This window comes from Gossypium hirsutum, chromosome A12 (assembly GCF_007990345.1).
Source record: "Gossypium hirsutum isolate 1008001.06 chromosome A12, Gossypium_hirsutum_v2.1, whole genome shotgun sequence".
In the NCBI taxonomy this organism is placed as follows: domain Eukaryota; kingdom Viridiplantae; phylum Streptophyta; class Magnoliopsida; order Malvales; family Malvaceae; genus Gossypium; species Gossypium hirsutum.
The window spans coordinates 101,715,558-101,736,695 of record NC_053435.1 but is presented as its reverse complement, the minus strand read 5'-3'; the positions used below and the strand labels follow the sequence as shown (position 1 = coordinate 101,736,695).

Genomic DNA, 21,138 nt, shown 5'->3' with positions numbered 1-21,138 from the left:
ACTGAAAAAAAAAAGAAAAAAAAGCAATTAACAAATTATAAGAGAAAGAAGAAGAAGAAGAAAAAATTTCAAGGTATTCTTTAAATATTTTGACTTGTTTTCTTTATTTCTTTTATACTTCTATACTTCTATATTAGTATGATTTCTGACATGAGAGAATAGAGAATACTTAAAATGCCACTCAACTTGTTCAAATAAGTGAGTGATTTCTCTATTTTTATTTTTATATTTTTGTATTTCAGATCATATGATTTAATTTTGGTTTTTTTTTCGCAGGTGGTAGAAGATCTTATTAGTTTTGGGATTTTGATATGTTGGTATTACTTATTAGAAATTGGAAGCACAATGCAATTATCAATGTTAAAAGGTTAAACTTTAATTTCATTCATATTTTAAATCATAAATATATATATGTATACTTTAATTATCGAATAATTATATATGAAAATTAATAGTAAAAAAATATGTAGTCCACAATGCTAATATAAGTTTCTCCCCACTAAGTTTGGTCCTATTTTGATTCTTGTAATGGGAATCACAATAAGTGTACTAGTAATTGTATGGTTAGAAAGAGAAATATCTGCAGGAATACAACAACGTACTGGGCCTGAATACGCCGGTCCTTTGGGAATTCTTCAAGTGCTAGCAAATGGAACAAAACTATTAGTTATGAAATACCATTAACTTTATGTATTTTATCAATATCCCTTCGTGCGGTTTGTTGAAATAGAAACTTTTATTTTGATACAATGTTTAGAACTACCTATAGCCCATTCTAATCTATAAACATAAGGATAATGCGCATCAACGCACTCAACCTACGTATTCTTGCATTGACAACAATGTCCATGCTAATCGAACTAAGACTCAATCAGCACAATAAATTTTATTTTGAATTGATAAAATTTTCACATAAAACAAACTAATTTTATGTGTCAATCAAACCCTGTTAGAATTATTTTTTTTGTAAAATTAACCAAACTATGAAAAAAAATCATGAAATAATAAGAATCCAAATGCACACCAGGCTTCTGCTACAGTTGACTTCTTGTTATTAGTTCTCACCGGATTGCTTATACAAGATATACATGATTGATTGATTTGTTTCGTTCAAAATCAAAGTTAACTCTTATGAGTAAATATTGAGTGTAATGCATTACATTTTTAAGGGGAAATATATGTTGGAATTTTGAAGACAATATCGTTAGGAGTATAAACCACAAATCTTAAATATAAATTCTAAAACAGATATGAAAAACATATAAAAAAATTACCTTGACTCAAAACACATCATGTGACTCTGAAGTGAGACTTCAAAAAAGTTTAATTATACTCACAGTACTTATATTCTTTGAGATTTTAAAATTTAATCTATTTAATTTTATTTTCGGAAGTTTAGTTTTCTATTGCCTAATTTGAAATTTGAAGTCAAATTAATAATATTGCTAATGAATTTTCGTTAAATTCGAATATGTAACATTTTAATATTTAAAGCTATGTTTTAAAAATTAAAATCTAATTGATAGTTAATAAATAGATTTAATAAATTCTCAATTGGGAATTAAATTTCAATTACTAATATTCCTGAGGACAAAATTAAACCCTCCAAAAATTGCAATTCTATCTTGTATATATTGTTTATTATGTGATGCATTAATTAATTGTGTGCATATACTTTGAGGCCTTGATCAACTGGATTGGTGGTTTTCATGACGGCGGCTGCTCCAAGCAAGGCGAAGATTGCAACCAGGTTTAAAAGTCCAGCGCTTATGTACACGGCGCCTCTAACTGCGTAGCATTCCCCGTCCAACCATCCTTCTCCGTAGGGCTGCCTTCTATTCATACTCGTGGCTGCACTCATTAGAATCACTGCACCTCCAAAGCTCACCCTGCTATTTTTATTATCTTAGACCAAGTGAATACTACTATGTTTTTAATATATACTTTTCTTCCTATTTAGGTGTTGAATTTGAGGGTAGATTATGAAACCGAGACATTTCCAGCTGTCCATATATTCAGTTATGCGCTTTCCCAACTAGTAGGTCTCTTCATCCTCAATCTCTCTCTTTAAAAAATCAAATCCAAATTACATTCATTAGCCCAGAAATTCTAGAAAAACAGTGTTTTTAGCTTTGGGATTAATTGTATCGTTTGATAAAGTTGAAGCATGAAGGTAAATGATAGTATGGGTTGGATGGGTCCAGACAATAAACTAGTTGTAATTCTAGCAGCCAGCAATAGACATGCAATGCAAGATATAGATGATGACCTACCAGGAAAATGCTGTAAGAAATAGAACCGGTTTCTTGGCCTTTCTGTTTCTGACCTTCCCTCTGGAGCTCCACCAGTAATTTGCACACACTACTACGCTCCCTGTGATTTGAGCAATTGAGAGACAGATTAGTGCGGCAACTACAATTCCAAAGACATGACTTGTAGGTAAATGACATAGCTTTCCATCCAACTTGACATCTTCGGCCTTGTACAAAACCAACAAAATCATTTTAGACCCACAAACTAAATAATTAGTTAATTGCAATAAATATATGTATACAACTACCTTGGTTCTCTTAGCCTCTGCAACAAGACACAAAGCAAAGGAGACAAGGCCAAGGGAGGCAATGACAAAGAAGATTAAGACGCAACCAACTGGAGCTGTTTTTGCCGTGGCAGCTGGTGGCCACTTGATTTTTTTTGTTGGAGGTAAGAAGTAAGAAGAGGTGGTGGGCGGCCTATGTTCATGCATGCCTTGCTTTTCTTCCGAACAATTCATTCATTACTTGGAAGGAGAGAGATACCATGTTTCCTTTCCAACCCAATTGTTTTTTTATTGTGTAGGTAGTTTTAGATTATTATAATTTAAACAGGGAGCCACCGCTTGCATTTGACCTTCTTCTTTTTCTACGTGGTCAACAACCGCTAAAGTGAACTGAAGGTGAAGGGTAAGTTTCCGGTCTACTCTATTTTCTTGTATTACTAGAGCAGAACTATTATGATAATCAACCAAAAAAAAAAAACTCTCACTTTCATGTGCTGAGAAAATATTAGTAAATCAAAATAATAAATCTTAATTTCTATTTTGATATGAATTTTGATTAGTCGATTGAAACATGAATATTGTTGTTAATGAAATAGGACGTGGGTTTAATTGTGCTGATATGTATTATCATGATCCTATAATAATAAAAAAATATATATAAATTAAATTTTTTTATTTTAGATAATTATTTGATATATAGACAATCAACTTCACAAAAAATAAAAAAATCAACAAATATTCTTAATTATTTAAAAAATATACATATAAACCACCTTTTAACCAGCTTATGTAATTAAAAACTTTAGTAATACTTGGAATCTGCGACAAAAGATCCTTCTACAGTTTTACTTCCCCTGTTTCCCTTTCCCCCCTTTGGTCCACCACCAATAGGTTTGGATGAATCCCCATGCCGTAGGTACCCATTTAATGAGCTGAACTGAAGTGAACATATTTGTGTATTGAAGTTTCATAATAACCCGGCTCCTTGAGATTCCTTGCTTTGCATTTAATGCCCTTCCCTTTACAGCACTATGTTCCAGTCTCTCCAGCTTCAGCTGCTACTAGTATTCTTAAAAAGAAAATTACCAAGTTCACCACTCAGGACTCTCTCTTTTAACTACCCTTCTTTAATTAATTAAATAAGATGATTTAAGTGAAGTATATATATATCCTATGTTAATAATTTGTTTCTTTAATTTACTAAATAGATAGACAGGAAACATTGGGTGGGCAATATTGCGTACGCATATATGCACCTATTAGGTTTTGCGTGGGAAATTGAGAAGCCTTTAAGTGTTAGCAAATGGCACGGCAAGCTAAGCTAAGCTAAGCTATGTATCATTTTATATTTAGAACTTTTTTTATTGGGTTTAACGTGATAAAGTGGCCGTCTACCATTCCTTGATTAACAATTTCCCTAGATAAGAAGTCTTATAACGTGATAAGTGGGTTTAGTCTTATAAATACATGTATATTGAAAAACAGAGGAGAAAAAGGCTTCGAAGGTAGGAAAAGAAGATACCAAAACCTTCCCCACCACTTAGAGATAATTAACAATTCTATACCTTACCAATCTTGAGAAGCCGAAAAACCAAAAGATGAATCACATGAACCTACTTGGAGCCCTAGATAAGAAGTCTCCCATAAAAACCAAAACCAGCAAACTGTTAAATCCTCCAATCCGAATGTTGTTATCGATCCCAGCCCAATGCCCTCAAACTCAAAGCTACCTTCATCGCGATCGGCTAGGGATGGACGGAGGAATGCATTTGTGTGGTGTGGTGTCATCACCTGCACACTTCTCACCTTAGCAGTCATCATCGCCGGCATTGTTATATTCGTAGGCTACTTGGTTATGCATCCCAGGGTACCTTACGTTAGCGTCGTAAACGCTCAGCTCGACCGGATTCAGATCGATCACTTTAACGGTTTTCTTGAAATACTGGTTACTATAACAATTAGAGCTCGGAATGGGAACCGATTGGCACATGCCACCTTCCTACATTCTAATTACACGCTTAGCTTCGAAGGAGAAGACATAGCCCAGTTGGTAGCACCAGCTTTTGAAGTAACTAAGAACAGTTCGGTTGATTTTAACTATGAAGTGCAATCATCACCCATACCCTTGGGTCCAGAACAAGCAGATCAAGTGGAGGCCGGTTTTAATAAAGATTTGATTACGTTCGGCTTGAAGGGAGGCGCCCGGGTGAGATGGAAAGTTGGGCGGCTTGGGCCGCTGGAGTTCTCGTGTCATCTCGATTGTCGGTTGCATTTCCATGCCTCCAATCTATCCTACGTTCCTTCAAGCTGTACTTCCAAGGCCAAATGATTTCTCCATTTTTTTTTTTTGGCGTGGGTAATTTGTATGCTGTATGGCTGTACTCTGTAAATGCATTTGCATCAATAGAAGGCAGCAGCAGCTCAGCCTCTTCCGGCCCTAACTCAGTTCAGTTACCTCTATTCCTTCCATCATTATGCTTCATCTGTTGGTGTTCATGAAACACGAAACGAGGCTTCCTTTTCCTTAAAACTAATTTCACAAAATGTTATTTGAAGGTTATTGAAACTATTATAATTAACTTTATTATATATCACTCATTTTTATTTAAAAATGTATTTATAACTATAATGATTTCACTTTATAGTTGTTAAAAAAACAATTCTATTTAATTATATTTGTCTTATTCTAAAAGAAATTTAAAATATTACGTATATATTGAATTGAAATTCATCCAAGTCCAAACTTAATTGGGGAACAAAGTTTATGTCACTTAAAATTTCAACATCATGGGCAAGGGAAAGTGGTAATGGCCCTAACTCTGTTCTAAGGCTGATCACATTATTCGTTCAATAATAAATTTGTATAGATTGATGGACTAAAATCAAGGATTTGATATGATTGTAAATCCTTTCTGCTTCCTTATTATATAATTGTGAGAGTTAAAAGAACTGAACCCCGAAAGTGTCCAAGCGCATAACTGACAGTTAGAAAAATTGAGCTTAACCGAGCCAATTAAAATGCATCCATGCTTTGGGAAAAGGCTGGCAGGTGATGTTAATGAATGCCCCCATTGCCAGCCCACTCCATATCTGTGATTGGGCCAGTTGTTTATTGCTTTTAAAAAGTACTTTTAAAAAGTGCTGTGGAGAAGTACTTTTGAGAAGTGTTTTGAAAAAATTTAAGTGTTTGATATTGCTGTCAAAAAGTACTTTTGAAAAGAAAAATAAAATGTCCATTTTAGACATGATATTATAAAGTAACAAATATGTATTTAAATAATGTTCAAATTAGTTAATATTATGATATTTTAGTAAAAATATAAAAAAATAATTTATTATAACTTATTGTTAATATTTTAATATATAATATTAATTTTAAATATTTCTAAGTAATTAATATTAATTATTTATTAAATTTAATTAGAATATATAAACTATATTTAAATATTTAAATATAATAATTAAATATTTGTAATTAGATATTGACACAATTGTATTATTTTAAAAAATATTTTTTATTTTTAATTAATGCTTTTAACACATTTGTAAAACTCATATTAAATAACCAAGGAAGAGAACACAAAATAATAGCATCAAACACATTTTAAGTCAAAAAGTAAGGTTAAAAAGGTAAAATAACAGCCAAAAGTGCTTTTTGGCTGAAAAAGCTAAAATTTACTGCTTTTTCATCTCTAAAAAAGCTCATCCCAAAAATTAAAAAAGTTGCCCCAATGATATGTGTTCTTCATTGCTTTTAAGAGAAAAGTACTTTTTTTAGAAAAAGTCCATCCCAGAAGCAATGGAGAACACACCCTTCATCAATATAATGAAGAAATGAATCTGGCTTATTTAATTTATTTTAGGTGGAATTGGGGAGTCAGGTAAAAGTAAATTATGATTAATTCACAAATAAAAACAATCATTCATTGCCAGGCGTGGGGTTATAATCCCAATTAACTCTGCAATACCAATACGGCAAACTCGGGAAGCGGATCCAAGCAATAATTTGTGAGGGATGAGATTCAGCCGTAAAAAACTCACAACTCCAAGGATGCACTAGTGTCACGGACTTAGGATTTTTACCTCACAATCCGTGTGGCTTTAGGTAATTTCTTACTCCAAAAACGCTTTACGAGGATTCAACAGAATTCCTCAACCAAAACCCAACTCAAACGAAAGTAACTCGAAACCAAAAAGATCAACAAAGAACAAAACAAGAACAAGCCACAGAAAAATAAGAACACAAGAGAGAGAGAATTTTGGGTGAATGCTCTCAAGAATTTTTATTGCTAAAAAAAAAAACTCAAGTGATTTACAATGAGGGGAGAGGCCTCTATTAATAGTTGAGCCTCCTCAAATCCAACGGTACAAATCAAGTACATCAACGGCTACGATTAAAGGGTATCTACAAATCAAATCTCTAAAATTACAAAATCATATATTCTAAGATTACATATCATACCTAAGATTGAATATCTTCGAAGATCATGTTTCCATATTTGTCAAGCTTGTAGATGGACCTTCAATCTCTTCAAGCAACGGGCTAGTCTGATTGGACCAAATGACCTCTTTCCCTCTTGATGGATCACACAAATGTGTCATGGTTACAGGCTCCCATGCACAACCCATGACATTCTCCCCCACCAAATCTAGCGACGCCCTCGTCACGTCCTCCGCATGGTACCAATCTATCTTGTCTTGGAATTGCCACAAGGCTTCAGCGGGTTCCCAACTTGTCTCACTATGGAGAAATCCCTTCCATAGGACTAGGTATTTATGCCGTGGTCGATAGTACTTCCGTCTGACCACACGATTTGCCTTGATGTTTTCGACCTCTCGATCATAGACAACTTTTACCCCCATTGGTGCTCATTCGGACTTGCTTCAATTTGGGTCTTCTCCATATTCATGGAATGACTTAAGCAAGCTTACATGGAATACTGGATGGACTTTGAGCTTTTCAGGCAACTTAAGCTTGTAGGCTACCTTGCCTACCTTCTTCACAACTCTAAATGGCCCCTCATATCGTCGCACAAGTCCCTTATGTAAACCATCATGTCGCAAAATCATGTGTAGTTTAGCAAAAACTGGGTCACCAACTTGAAATTGCACATCCCTTCGATTCTGATCCGCCCACTTCTTATTGCGCTTACTTGCCTTATATAGATAAGCTCTAGCTAAATCGTTTTACTCTTGCCAATCCCTCGCAAATCGGTAAGCTGTTGGATTCAGTCTTGCATAATGAGTTGCAGCAACATTGGGTGTAAGTGGTTGTTGCCCCATCACTATCTCGAATGGACTCTGGTTCGTCACCCCACTTCGTTGTAAGTTGTATGAAAATTGGGCCACATCCAACAACTTCGGCCAATCCCTTTGTGTCGCACTTACATAGTTCCCAAGATACGTCTCCAACAATGCATTTACTCGTTCGATTTTTCCATCGATTTTGGGATGCATGCTAGTGGAAAAGTTCAAGTCTGAGCCCATTAACTTGAACAACTCCGTCCAAAACCAACCCATGAATCGCCCATCTCGATCACTGACAATAGACTGTGGTACTCCCCAATACTTCACTACATGTCTAAGGAAAAAACGAGTTCCCTCCTCAGCGGGACACTTGTAACACCCCTTACCCGTATCCAACACCGGAATAGGGTACGAGGCATTACCAAAACACATACAATTGTAAACGTATTTAAACGAGTTATAAAATTTCATCAAAATTAAAACTTTCAAAATAATTAACATGTTTCTATAACTTTTCACAATATATCCTCAAAATATTATAGTCATAATAATTAGGGCCTGCGAGACCCGATACATACTCATGCAATTTAATGCTTCATTTCCATTTCATTCAATTCGCAATTTCTCATGCTCATAATTTAAATCATATCACTAGCAATTTCCATTTAATTCACGTACAATTCAATGACATCAAATTCAAAACTAATACGTATTTACCATTTAACTCAATGTTTATTGATTATACCATTCAATAACACATTTATGTAATTCTCAATTTAGCAATGAAAATATCACTTTAGTTTGAATAACAACATCGTCCCGATATAAATACACTACCACTTATCCATTTACTTTAATTCTTTTGGGCCCATTTGTCACTTACCATCCTTAATCAAATTACGGAACGGTCACAGAAAATTGAGTACTTCACTTTCACTTTGCCATAGTATAACTATGGTCTTACGTATGATCACTTATCACTTGTCCCTGATCAGATAAGTGTAGCCACCTATCACTTTGTTTCTTGATCAGATAAGTGTAGCCACTTATCACTTTGTTTCTTGATCAGATAAGTGTAGCCACTTATCACTTTGTCTCTTGATCAGATAAGTATAGCCGAAGCTATCACTTATCACTTTTCACTTGTCACTTGATCAGATAAGTGTAGCCGAAGCTATCACTTATCACTTTGTCACTTGATCAGATAAGTATAGCCGAAGCTATTACTTATCACTTTCCACTTGTCACTTGATCAGATAAGTGTAGCTAAAGCTACCACTTATCACTTTGTCACTTGATCAGAAGTACTCAAATCCGGCGTTCCGCTCAATTTGATCATTTATTCATATATCAGGCTTACCAACATGTGTTAATTCATAAACCATTCATGGTATTATTTCATTCCAAATCATATATTGAATATACCATACACACATACTATGAAACTTTATTTTCACACATGAGCTTAAACCATGACCAATAATGCACAAAAATAAGCATCATTCATATTTCATCGTTTATGAGTTATAATCAAACATATGACCATTTATACACGAATCATTCATATATTTCCCAATTTTCCTCCTCCTCCTCTCCATTCCACATCCTTAATGTGTATAACACACTTAAACAACATTAACCATAATTTCAATATTCACTAACATGTATATTCAAAGCTGTTTATCCGAGTCAGAGTCACTAAATTATTTTTATCCGGAGCTAAAGAGCTCCAAATTAAGATCTATTAATTTTCCCTGAAACTAGACTCACATATCTTCATACTATAAAATTTTCATAATTTTTGGTTCAGCCAAATAGTACAGTTTATTCTTTAAAGTTTCCCCTGTTTCGCTGTCTGACAGTTCCGACCACTCTTCACTAAAAATTAATTATCTCATTTTACAGAATTCGGATGATGTTTTAGCTTGTTTCTTCTAAAAATAGACTCATTAAGGATTCTAACCATATAAACTATAACTCATAATCATTTTTGTACAATTTTTAATGATTTTCCAAAGTCAGAACAGGGGAACCCGAATTCATTCTGACCTTGTCTCACAAAATCTATTATATCTCATGATTTACAATTCCATTGCTCACATCATTTCTTTTATAAGAAACTAGACTCAATAAGCTTTAGTTTCATATTTTATTCATCCTCTAATTCAATCTCTACAATTTTTGGTGATTTTTCAAAGTTACACTACTGCTGCTGTCCAAAACTGCTTTAGTGTAAAATGTTGATTTCCATTTTGCCCCAAATTTCACAGTTTATACAATTCGGTCCTTTCTCAATTAACCCCTCAATTAATCTAATTTTCTCAATTAGTACTTTACTAGACATTATAAGTTGTTACACAACTATTGAAATTCAGAATTTCCACATATAACTCTATCTTCAAACTCTTTTACTATTAGGTCCCAAACATTCACTTTCTATTCAATTCTTTCAATAAAATCAGCATATGAACAATTTAAAACTCTAATTTCATGCTAAATCATCATATACTTCCAGCACATATTCATATCAACTTTCAACTTCTTTCATAAAATCAAAAACTAATGGATTTAACAAGTGGACCTAGTTGTAAAAGTCATAAAAATACAAAAATTTCAAGAAATAGTCAAGAATTGAACTTACTTGTAATAAAAATATGAAGAACCAGCTTGAAGAAGCCCTTCCATGGTGTTTTAGCTGATGAGAATTCAGAAAAATGAAGAGAAATCTAGATAATTCCACTTGGGTCCTAACTTTATTAAGCAAATTTTGCAATTTTCCAATTTTGCCCTTAATTCTCCTTACTTTCTTGCTGATTTCATGCCTCTGCCGTCCAGCCCAAATAGACCTTGGGTCTATTTGCCTTTTAAGCCCTCTTCCTTTTATCATTTAAGCTATTTAATTATTTCCCAAAATTTTGCATTTGTTACAATTTAGTCCTTTTTGTTCAATTAATTATCGGAACTTTAAAATTTCTTAACGAAACTTTAATACTAACTTTTTAACACTCCATAAATATTTATAAAAATATTTATGGCTCAGTTTAAAATCCCCGAGGTCTTGATACCTCATTTCGATTCTAATTATTTTAATATTTATTTCTAGTGCACTATTCACTATTTCAAAAATTTTCCTAACTTCATATTTAACTTATACTTACTAAATTAATAATATTTTCTACCCATTTGTCGAATTTAGTGATCTCGAATCACCGTTCCGACACCTCTGAAAATTCAAGCCATTACATTTTTTTTTCGTCGGATTTGTGGTCCCGAAACCACTGTTCCGACTAAGCCTAAAATCGGGCTATTACAACTCTCCCTCCCTTTAGGGATTTTCGTCCCCGAAAATCTTACCAGATGGTAGGTTAATGATTTACTTCCACAGTATATTTCAAATTCACACATGATTTTGGATTTTCATATCTTTTACAGATAATCACATAGATTCATAAGAAAATCAGGATAGCGATATTTCAGCATCTGAAGCTACACAAAGTATCGAAAAATTACAATCCATATAGAATGATATCCATTTTGATAACCTGAGTAGTTTTCAGAACTATCAAATATTTCTCTCTTTTTATATTGTCCTCATTTTCTAATTCATTCACTTTTCCGACCACATTATTATTCTCCCGTACACGAACTTCTGTAACACTACACTCGTAAGCTTATTCAACCAAAATCTCACAAATTTCATTGTAACATTTTACTAATATGGGGGTGAGTGTAGTAAAGCCTCAAATTTATCTTACACATAAATGCGCATAACACATACCATCACAAATAGCCAATTCATTACTAAGTTCACATTCTCAAAGCATTTAATAAACATTTGCTTTTAATCACTTTTGTTCTCAGCACAAAATTCTAACTCAAATCACTAATTCACAATCAAAATTTCTATATAGCATCATAATCCAAATATCATAACTCATATGCTTGTATAATTATAACATTCATCAATAAAAAAAATGTTTTATTCTTTGATCCATACCTTTATGAGTTCCAACTCATAATCAATACATTTTCACTCAAACATTTTAGTATTTATTTCTATACTATTAGAATTAACTCAGTTGAAAAAACATATCTGTCTCATCAAGATAATTTTCGTCATAGAACAATACTGATAAGGGGGTGATGGTGAAGTCATAAATCTTTCAACTTGCTCTCATAGATACATATATATATATGATTTTGTATTCATCATCAATGTAATACCATCATAACCACATTCCAAGCAAATTAACACATCTATTTATTACAAATGTTTTCTGTCACTCACAATTTCACACAACGAATTTACTTACTCAAGCTCAACGTTAATATCTAATTAAATTCCAATACTTGGCTTCTATTTTACTTACCGACATTTGCCAAATTAGAGAACGTCTTACGGAATTGAGTACTTCGTTTTCTCGATGCCATAGTCCAAGTATGGTCTTACACGTAATCACAAATCACATACCGATGCCATAGCCCAACTATGGTCTTACACGAAATCACATATCACTTACCGATGCCATAGCCCAGCTATGGTCCTACACGGAATCACATATCACACATATCACTTACCGATGCCATAGCCCAGCTATGGTCTTACACGGAATCACATAATCACATGTTCACATGTTGCCATGGTCAAACCATGGTCTTTTCCGTCAATTCATCACATATCACTGAACGAAAGTACTCATTCCTGCGTTCTACTCAATTTGACTTCGAATTCAATTTTTCATACTATTATAATATTCATGGTTTAGACATAAAACAAAATATCTTATTATCTTTAATTTAACAATTAAACATAAGATTCTATCATATGAACATACTAATTTCACTTATTCAAGCAGATGTACATACACACGTTCCATCTATTTAAGTAAATTTGCTTATCATATTCACTTAATCAAATATGTTGAGCACATAGCATTATATAATCACCAACATACTTGGATGAGCTTGTCACAACATAAACTTTTTTTTTAACTTATAGTCATCTCTTTTCATACATGAACACATCCATATCACAAATTTTTATACTTACCTTTCCAAATTCCAACATAACGTGAGCATATTTCATTTATCTCAATATCATTTTTAGCATTATCGAAAATAGCTCGATTGAAAATCATCTCTGTCTTAACAAAGCAATTTCGTTAGAGCCCGGAGATATCACATCATCAAGAGTAATAACGTGGCATGTATAGCTAGGCTCACATATGCTACGTTTGGTCCGAGAACCGACTAAACCGTAGCTCTGATACCACTAAATGTAACACCCCTTACCCGTATCCAACACCGGAATAGGGTACGAGGCATTACCAAAACACATACACTTGTAAACGTATTTAACCGAGTTATAAAATTTCATCAAAATTAAAACTTTCAAAATAATTAACATGTTTCTATAACTTTTCACAATATATCCTCAAAATATTATAGTCATAATAATTAGGGCCTGCGAGACCCGATACATACTCATGCAATTTAATGCTTCATTTCCATTTCATTCAATTCGCAATTTCTCATGCTCATAATTTAAATCATATCACTAGCAATTTCCATTTAATTCACGTACAATTCAATGACATCAAATTCAAAACTAATACGTATTTACCATTTAACTCAATATTTATTGATTATACCATTCAATAACACATTTATGTAATTCTCAATTTAGCAATGAAAATATCACTTTAGTTTGAATAACAACATCGTCCCGATATAAATACACTACCACTTATCCATTTACTTTAATTCTTTTGGGCCCATTTGTCACTTACCATCCTTAATCAAATTACGGAACGGTCACAGAAAATTGAGTACTTCATTTTCACTTTGCCAGAGTATAACTATGGTCTTACGTATGATCACTTATCACTTGTCCCTGATCAGATAAGTGTAGCCACCTATCACTTTGTTTCTTGATCAGATAAGTGTAGCCACTTATCACTTTGTTTCTTGATCAGATAAGTGTAGCCACTTATCACTTTGTCTCTTGATCAGATAAGTATAGCCGAAGCTATCACTTATCACTTTTCACTTGTCACTTGATCAGATAAGTGTAGCCGAAGCTATCACTTATCACTTTGTCACTTGATCAGATAAGTATAGCCGAAGCTATTACTTATCACTTTCCACTTGTCACTTGATCAGATAAGTGTAGCTAAAGCTACCACTTATCACTTTGTCACTTGATCAGAAGTACTCAAATCCGGCGTTCCGCTCAATTTGATCATTTATTCATATATCAGGCTTACCAACATGTGTTAATTCATAAACCATTCATGGTATTATTTCATGCCAAATCATATATTGAATATACCATACACACATACTATGAAACTTTATTTTCACACATGAGCTTAAACCATGACCAATAATGCACAAAAATAAGCATCATTCATATTTCATCGTTTATGAGTTATAATCAAACATATGACCATTTATACACGAATCATTCATATATTTCCCAATTTTCCTCCTCCTCCTCTCCATTCCACATCCTTAATGTGTATAACACACTTAAACAACATTAACCATAATTTCAATATTCACTAACATGTATATTCAAAGCTGTTTATCCGAGTCAGAGTCACTAAATTATTTTTATCCGGAGCTAAAGAGCTCCAAATTAAGATCTATTAATTTTCCCTGAAACTAGACTCACATATCTTCATACTATAAAATTTTCATAATTTTTGGTTCAGCCAAATAGTACAGTTTATTCTTTAAAGTTTCCCCTGTTTCGCTGTCTGACAGTTCCGACCACTCTTCACTAAAAATTAATTATCTCATTGTACAGAATTCGGATGATGTTTTAGCTTGTTTCTTCTAAAAATAGACTCATTAAGGATTCTAACCATATAAACTATAACTCATAATCATTTTTGTACAATTTTTAATGATTTTCCAAAGTCAGAACAGGGGAACCCGAATTCATTCTGACCTTGTCTCACAAAATCTATTATATCTCATGATTTACAATTCCATTGCTCACACCATTTCTTTTATAAGAAACTAGACTCAATAAGCTTTAGTTTCATATTTTATTCATCCTCTAATTCAATCTCTACAATTTTTGGTGATTTTTCAAAGTTACACTACTGCTGCTGTCCAAAACTGCTTTAGTGCAAAATGTTGATTTCCATTTTGCCCCAAATTTCACAGTTTATACAATTCGGTCCTTTCTCAATTAACCCCTCAATTAATCTAATTTTCTCAATTAGTACTTTACTAGACATTATAAGTTGTTAAACAACTATTGAAATTCAGAATTTCCACATATAACTCTATCTTCAAACTCTTTTACTATTAGGTCCCAAACATTCACTTTCTATTCAATTCTTTCAATAAAATCAGCATATGAACAATTTAAAACTCTAATTTCATGCTAAATCATCATATACTTACAGCACATATTCATATCAACTTTCAACTTCTTTCATAAAATCAAAAACTAATGGATTTAACAAGTGGACCTAGTTGTAAAAGTCATAAAAATACAAAAATTTCAAGAAATAGTCAAGAATTGAACTTACTTGTAATAAAAATATGAAGAACCAGCTTGAAGAAGCCCTTCCATGGTGTTTTAGCTGATGAGAATTCAGAAAAATGAAGAGAAATCTAGATAATTCCACTTGGGTCCTAACTTTATTAAGCAAATTTTGCAATTTTCCAATTTTGCCCTTAATTCTCCTTACTTTCTTGCTGATTTCATGCCTCTGCCATCCAGCCCAAATAGACCTTGGGTCTATTTGCCTTTTAAGCCCTCTTCCTTTTATCATTTAAGCTATTTAATTATTTCCCAAAATTTTGCATTTGTTACAATTTAGTCCTTTTTGTTCAATTAATTATCGGAACTTTAAAATTTCTTAACGAAACTTTAATACTAACTTTTTAACACTCCATAAATATTTATAAAAATATTTATGGCTCAGTTTAAAATCCCCGAGGTCTTGATACCTCATTTCGATTCTAATTATTTTAATATTTATTTCTATTGCACTATTCACTATTTCAAAAATTTTCCTAACTTCATATTTAACTTATACTTACTAAATTAATAATATTTTCTACCCATTTGTCGAATTTAGTGATCTCGAATCACCGTTCCGACACCTCTGAAAATTCAAGCCATTACATTTTTTTTTTCGTCGGATTTGTGGTCCCGAAACCACTGTTCCGACTAAGCCTAAAATCGGGCTATTACAACACTCCTTGGTTGCGAGGATAAAAGTTACATACTTCAAAAACCTGTCCACCACAATAAAAATACTCGCAAATCCATCAGACTTAGGCAAACCCAAAATAAAGTCCATGGATAAACTTTCCCATGGGCGCTCCGGAATGGCCAAGGGTTGTAACAAACCAGCAGGAACCTTCAACTCGACCTTGTCTTGTTGGCACACCAAACAAGTTTTCACATAGGTCTCTACATTATCACCCATGTGAGGCCAATAAAATTGATCTTCCAAGAGAGACAAAGTACGGTGTATACTTGGATGGCCAGCCCATTTGGAATCATGACATTCTTTCATAACTTCCTTTCGCAAATTCCCATGTTGAGGCACATACAGACGTTGCCCTGAGTGTACAGTAATTCTCCCTCGAGCCAAAACCTTATTGTTCTTCCATCTTTGGCAAGCTCAATTAGATTCTTGGCTATGGGATCGTAGGTCAATCCTTCTTGAATGTGCACCAATAGGGGACTATCGGGTTGGCTTATCGTCGCAAACTCCATTTTCCAGCTAAACGCATTAGCCACAGTGTTGGCACTCCCCGGCTTGTATTCCATGGTAAAATCAAACTCCGTTAGGAAAACCTGTCAACGAGCCTAGTTTGGAGACAACTTTTTCTGGGTTAAGAAATAACTATTTGCAACATTATCAGTGAATACCACGAACCTGGAACCCAACAAATAGTGTCTCCATGTACGCAAACAATGCACTACCGCAGTCATCTCTCTTTCTTGGACCGTGTATCTTCGTTCTGTCTCATTAAACTTTCGGCTCTCAAAAGCTATTGGATGCCCATCTTGCATCAGCACTCCCCCAATTGCATAATCTGAAGCGTCCGTGTGTACCTCATACGCCTTTGAAAATTTCGACAACACAAGTACAGGCTCACTCATCATTACTTACTTCACTTGGTTGAAGGCTTTCTCGCACTGAGGGTCCCAATCTCACACCTTACCCTTTTTCAACAAACCCGTCAAGGGTGCAGCGATCTTGGAATAGCCTTCAATGAAGCGACGGTAATAATTTTCTAATCCAAGGAAAGACTGCAATTCTGTCACCTTGGTTGGTGGCTCTCAATTGGCAATTGCTCGAACTTTACTTGCATCCATCCGAATCGTGCCACCTCTCACAGTATGACCTAGAAATGGCACCTCCCTTTGAGCAAATGATCATTTCTCCTCCTTGACATATAGCTCATTTTCTCGTAAGGTTTGAAACACCTCCCTCAAATGTCTCACATGCTCCTCAAGCGTCTTACTATACACCACAATATCATCAAGATAAACAACCACAAAACGATCTAAGAAGGGTTGTAATACATTATTCATTAGGGTACAAAACGTGGCCGGAGCATTCGTCAACCCGAACGGTATCACAAGGAACTCAAAAGACCCGTACCGAGTCATACAAGCTGTCTTGGGCTTATCCCCTTTGGCTACTCTCACTTGATGGTACCCCGATCGCAAGTCCAACTTAGTAAACAATCTCGCACTACCAAGTTGATCGAACAAGTCTACAATAAGAGGAATGGGATACCTGCTTTTCACAGTGATCTTGTTTGAGGCTCTATAGTCAATGCATAATCTCAGGGACCCATCATGCTTCTTTTGGAATAGCACAGGTGCACCGAATGTGGCTTTAGATGGTCTAATGAACTCGACATCTAACAGCTCTATAAATTGCTTCCGCAATTCCTCCAACTCAGGTGGAGCCATCCAATATGGTACCCTTACTGGCAGTTCGGTATTAGGTAATAACTCAATCTTGTGGTCCACCTCCCTCTTAGGTGGCAACTTTTTCGGCAATTCTATGACCATTACATCTTGAAATAACTTTAGCAACTGTTTCACTTTCTTTAGAATTTCTCCTCTGGATTTCTCCTCCACATTGTCCCTTAATGTAGCTGGATAGGAGACTTCATTTCTATGTACTACTTTGGCAAATTGGATCGCCGACAATGTTTTTCCCTCCATACTTCCCTTTCTTTTTATTTGCACCATATATCGACAGTTCGAATCAGAGATCGTCATGTAATTATCAGAATGATGAATATCCGTATTAACTCGGTCAAGCAAGCTTAATCCAACAAAAAAATCATAATCATCAAGTAAGATTACTTTAATAGTTACTTTGCCGGTCTACTCGCCAAGTTTGAGTTCTATCTCTTTTGCCACACCCGTTTATGGAAATGCTCTCTAAGTTCACCATTTTGATTCGTCTCAAATCTTCTTCAACTTTGAGCCCAAGTTCTTTCTTTCTTCGGACATGAATAAGTCAGACGCGCTAGTATCAACAAATGCATTCAATCCTCTGCCAGCTACGATGATGTCCAGAAACATCAACCTATTACTTGCATTCTCTTCAACACCACCTAATATTGAATTAAGACTTTTGGTGTCATCTTCGGCTTTCTCGTGCACCTTCATGGCATGGAAAGCGACTTTCTTCGGACAGACGCTCGTCCTATGTTGGCCTTGGCAAAGATAGCATTTCAATGGTCCCTTCCTATCCCAAGGCTTACCTTGACTAGCCCTTGGGCCTTCGCCATTCTTTTCTCCTTGATCGTTGTCTCTCCCACCATTGCCTTTCGGTCTCGACTTAGGCTTAGGAGACTCATTATTATCAAACTTTCTTCCCTCAACAACGTAGAAATTTTCTGCCTCAGCCATGGCTACGGTCAATTCAGTGATACCTAGTCGACGCAACTCTTGCTTAGCCCACATTTTCAGCCTATCCTCGAACCAATGGAATGCTTCCTTCTCGTTCAAGTCTGAGATCTGAAGCATCAACTCACTGAATTCCCGAACATAATCTCGAACGGTGCCTTGTTGCGTAAGCCGGTGCAACTTAGCACGAACCTCCTTTTCAGTATGTTGTGGATAAAACTGCTTCTTTAACTCTATTTGAAACTCCTCCCTAGTCCCAATAGTCGTTCATCCACGTTTCTCATTTGTGGACCTACATCTCTACCACAAGAGAGCAACATCAAAAAAGTAAATTGAAGCAGTGTTTACCTTGGTGGCATCATCCTCAATGCTCATTGCTCGAAAATATTGCTCCAATTCCCACAAAAAGTTATCCACTTCTCTCGCGGACCTAGCCCCATTGAGCTTCTCGGATTTTGAAACATCCACATGACGTTGCTTCGGTCCCGAAGCCAACATCCCACTTCCTAGGGCAACCTTACAGGTTGTGAGCTCCCCCTTAAGCTCAGCAGTCTCCTCTTTCATGACAGTCACCAGGGCCTTAAGAGCTTCGTCCCTCACCGTCAGTTTTTCCGAAGTGGATTTGAGAGTGCCCAACACAAACTCCTTGTTATCTTCCCTCAGTTCCTCCATACGGATCAGGACCACTTCGAGTGTCTCTTTTATGTCACCAACGGACTCCTCAAGATTAACCACTCGATTTTCCAAGCTCGACAACATATTCCTCGATTGACTAGTCTTTCTAGCCCTCCCACGGGTCTCCATTGGTTCATTCTGATCAACAACTTCTTTCGACATCTTTCAAAAGTGCTTTCAAGAACTGGCTCAGATACTAACTATCATAGACTTAGGATTTTTGCCTCACAATCCGTGCGGCCTTAGGTAATTTCTTACTCCAAAAATGCCTAAGTCAGCCTAACTCCCACAATATGATGATTCAAAAAAATTCCTCCACCAAACCCAACTCAAATGAAAGTAACTTGAAACCAACAAAATGAATGAAGAACGAAACAAGAACAAGCCACAGAAAAATAAGAACACAAGAGATAGAGAATTTTGAGTGATTGCTCTCAAGATTCTTATTGCTAAAAAAAAAACTCAAGTGATTACAATGAGGGGAGAGACATCTATTTATAGTTGAGCCTCCCCAAATCCAATACAACAACGGCTACGATTAAAGGGTATCTACAAATCAAATCTCTAAGATTATAGAATCATATCTTCTAGGATTACATATCATATATAAGATTGCATGTCTTCGAAGATCATGTTTCCATATTTGTCTAGCTTGTAGATGGACCTTCAATCTCTTCAAGCAACGGGTCAGTCCGATTGGGCCAAATAACCTCCTTCCCTCTTAATGGATCGCACAGATGTGTCATGGTTGCGGGCTCCTATGCGCAACCCACAACACTAATAGATAGTTCTCATATACCATTCAAGATCCTCCAGATAATATCCTGTTATAATCCTCTTGGTTCTCAAGTTTGACAAGGAAGTAGTTCTTGTCTAAATCAACCAACTGCATTCGCCAAATAGATCCCACAAGCTCTTAAACCTTCCATGAAGCCCTCTATAACAAATTAGTAGTTTAACAACCATAGTTTGTTTCATACTCTGATCAATTAAATCATGAACCTGCTCTAAAAAGCAAATGTCAGGATACGTTTCGTCCATATCAATCTCAACATCATCACCATGAAGTGATATATCATCATCCAACCCTAGATCTGATCCTTCCTCATCACTGTCCACTTCTTCGTTCGTTTGTTTAGACATCAGCATATCTTTAAACGACATTCTGTGCGAGGTACCCTCCACCCTTTCCATAGCATCCCTATCGACATTAGCAAATTATTTATTCTTTACTTTTTTAGTCGTTCTTTCCATTTTCGATGGAATTGGCAAGCCCGGATGTTCTAATCCATGGAGAAAATCGGCTTACACCTCTATGATTTTAATTTATTTTTTCATTTAAAGTGAACGTGCTTTGGTTCAAGCAACGAGAATAGCGTTTTTCATTGACTTGAACAAGTCGTTGATCTCCTTTCTGGGTATTGACGGGTTTAAGCAGCGGGTTGAGTATGAAGGTCTCCCAACTATTTGCTACGAATGTGGTTGTTTTGGCCATTTTAAAGATAATTGCCAAATCGATCAGACTGGTAATCGAGATGAAATAATGAATCATTCAGATTCTATTCCTGTGGTACCGGATGAGGAAAAAACTGAGAACTCTCTCTATGGTCCTTGGATGGAGGTGGCGCTTCGCTAGAGGAGGAATAAGGCAAGGACGAATAACTCACGATTTGCACTTTTGGATGAGGGGGAGGATGCTAATATCTCGGCACATATTTAGGAGAATGACATACATGATACTAATTCTAAGGGAGGGACAACTGGC

The 21,138-nt window shown here is 35.2% G+C and overlaps 2 protein-coding genes across 4 annotated transcripts; one reads left to right on the top strand and one right to left on the bottom strand.

The window, feature by feature from the left end:
- Positions 1-424: 424 nt before the first annotated feature.
- On the bottom strand, positions 425-2,843 carry LOC107933463 (protein MODIFYING WALL LIGNIN-1). 3 transcript variants are annotated; one of them, XM_041083334.1, is made up of 3 exons: positions 2,561-2,843; positions 2,274-2,479; positions 425-1,889 (listed from the first exon to the last, which is right to left on the bottom strand). In XM_041083334.1, exons 1-3 carry the CDS (start codon positions 2,771-2,773, stop codon positions 1,658-1,660), a joined length of 651 nt encoding a protein of 216 aa, XP_040939268.1. In that variant the 5' UTR covers positions 2,774-2,843; the 3' UTR covers positions 425-1,657. The 3 variants fall into 3 exon arrangements, with proteins under 3 accessions (XP_040939268.1, XP_040939269.1, XP_016721167.1); XM_041083335.1 differs by having other exon boundaries at positions 425-642; XM_016865678.2 differs by having other exon boundaries at positions 1,546-1,892.
- Positions 2,844-4,117: 1,274 nt separating this feature from the next.
- On the top strand, positions 4,118-5,155 carry LOC107933464 (uncharacterized). The gene has a single exon (XM_016865680.2). The coding sequence runs from the start codon at positions 4,248-4,250 to the stop codon at positions 4,866-4,868; it is 621 nt and encodes a 206-aa protein (XP_016721169.2). The 5' UTR covers positions 4,118-4,247; the 3' UTR covers positions 4,869-5,155.
- Positions 5,156-21,138: the final 15,983 nt, after the last annotated feature.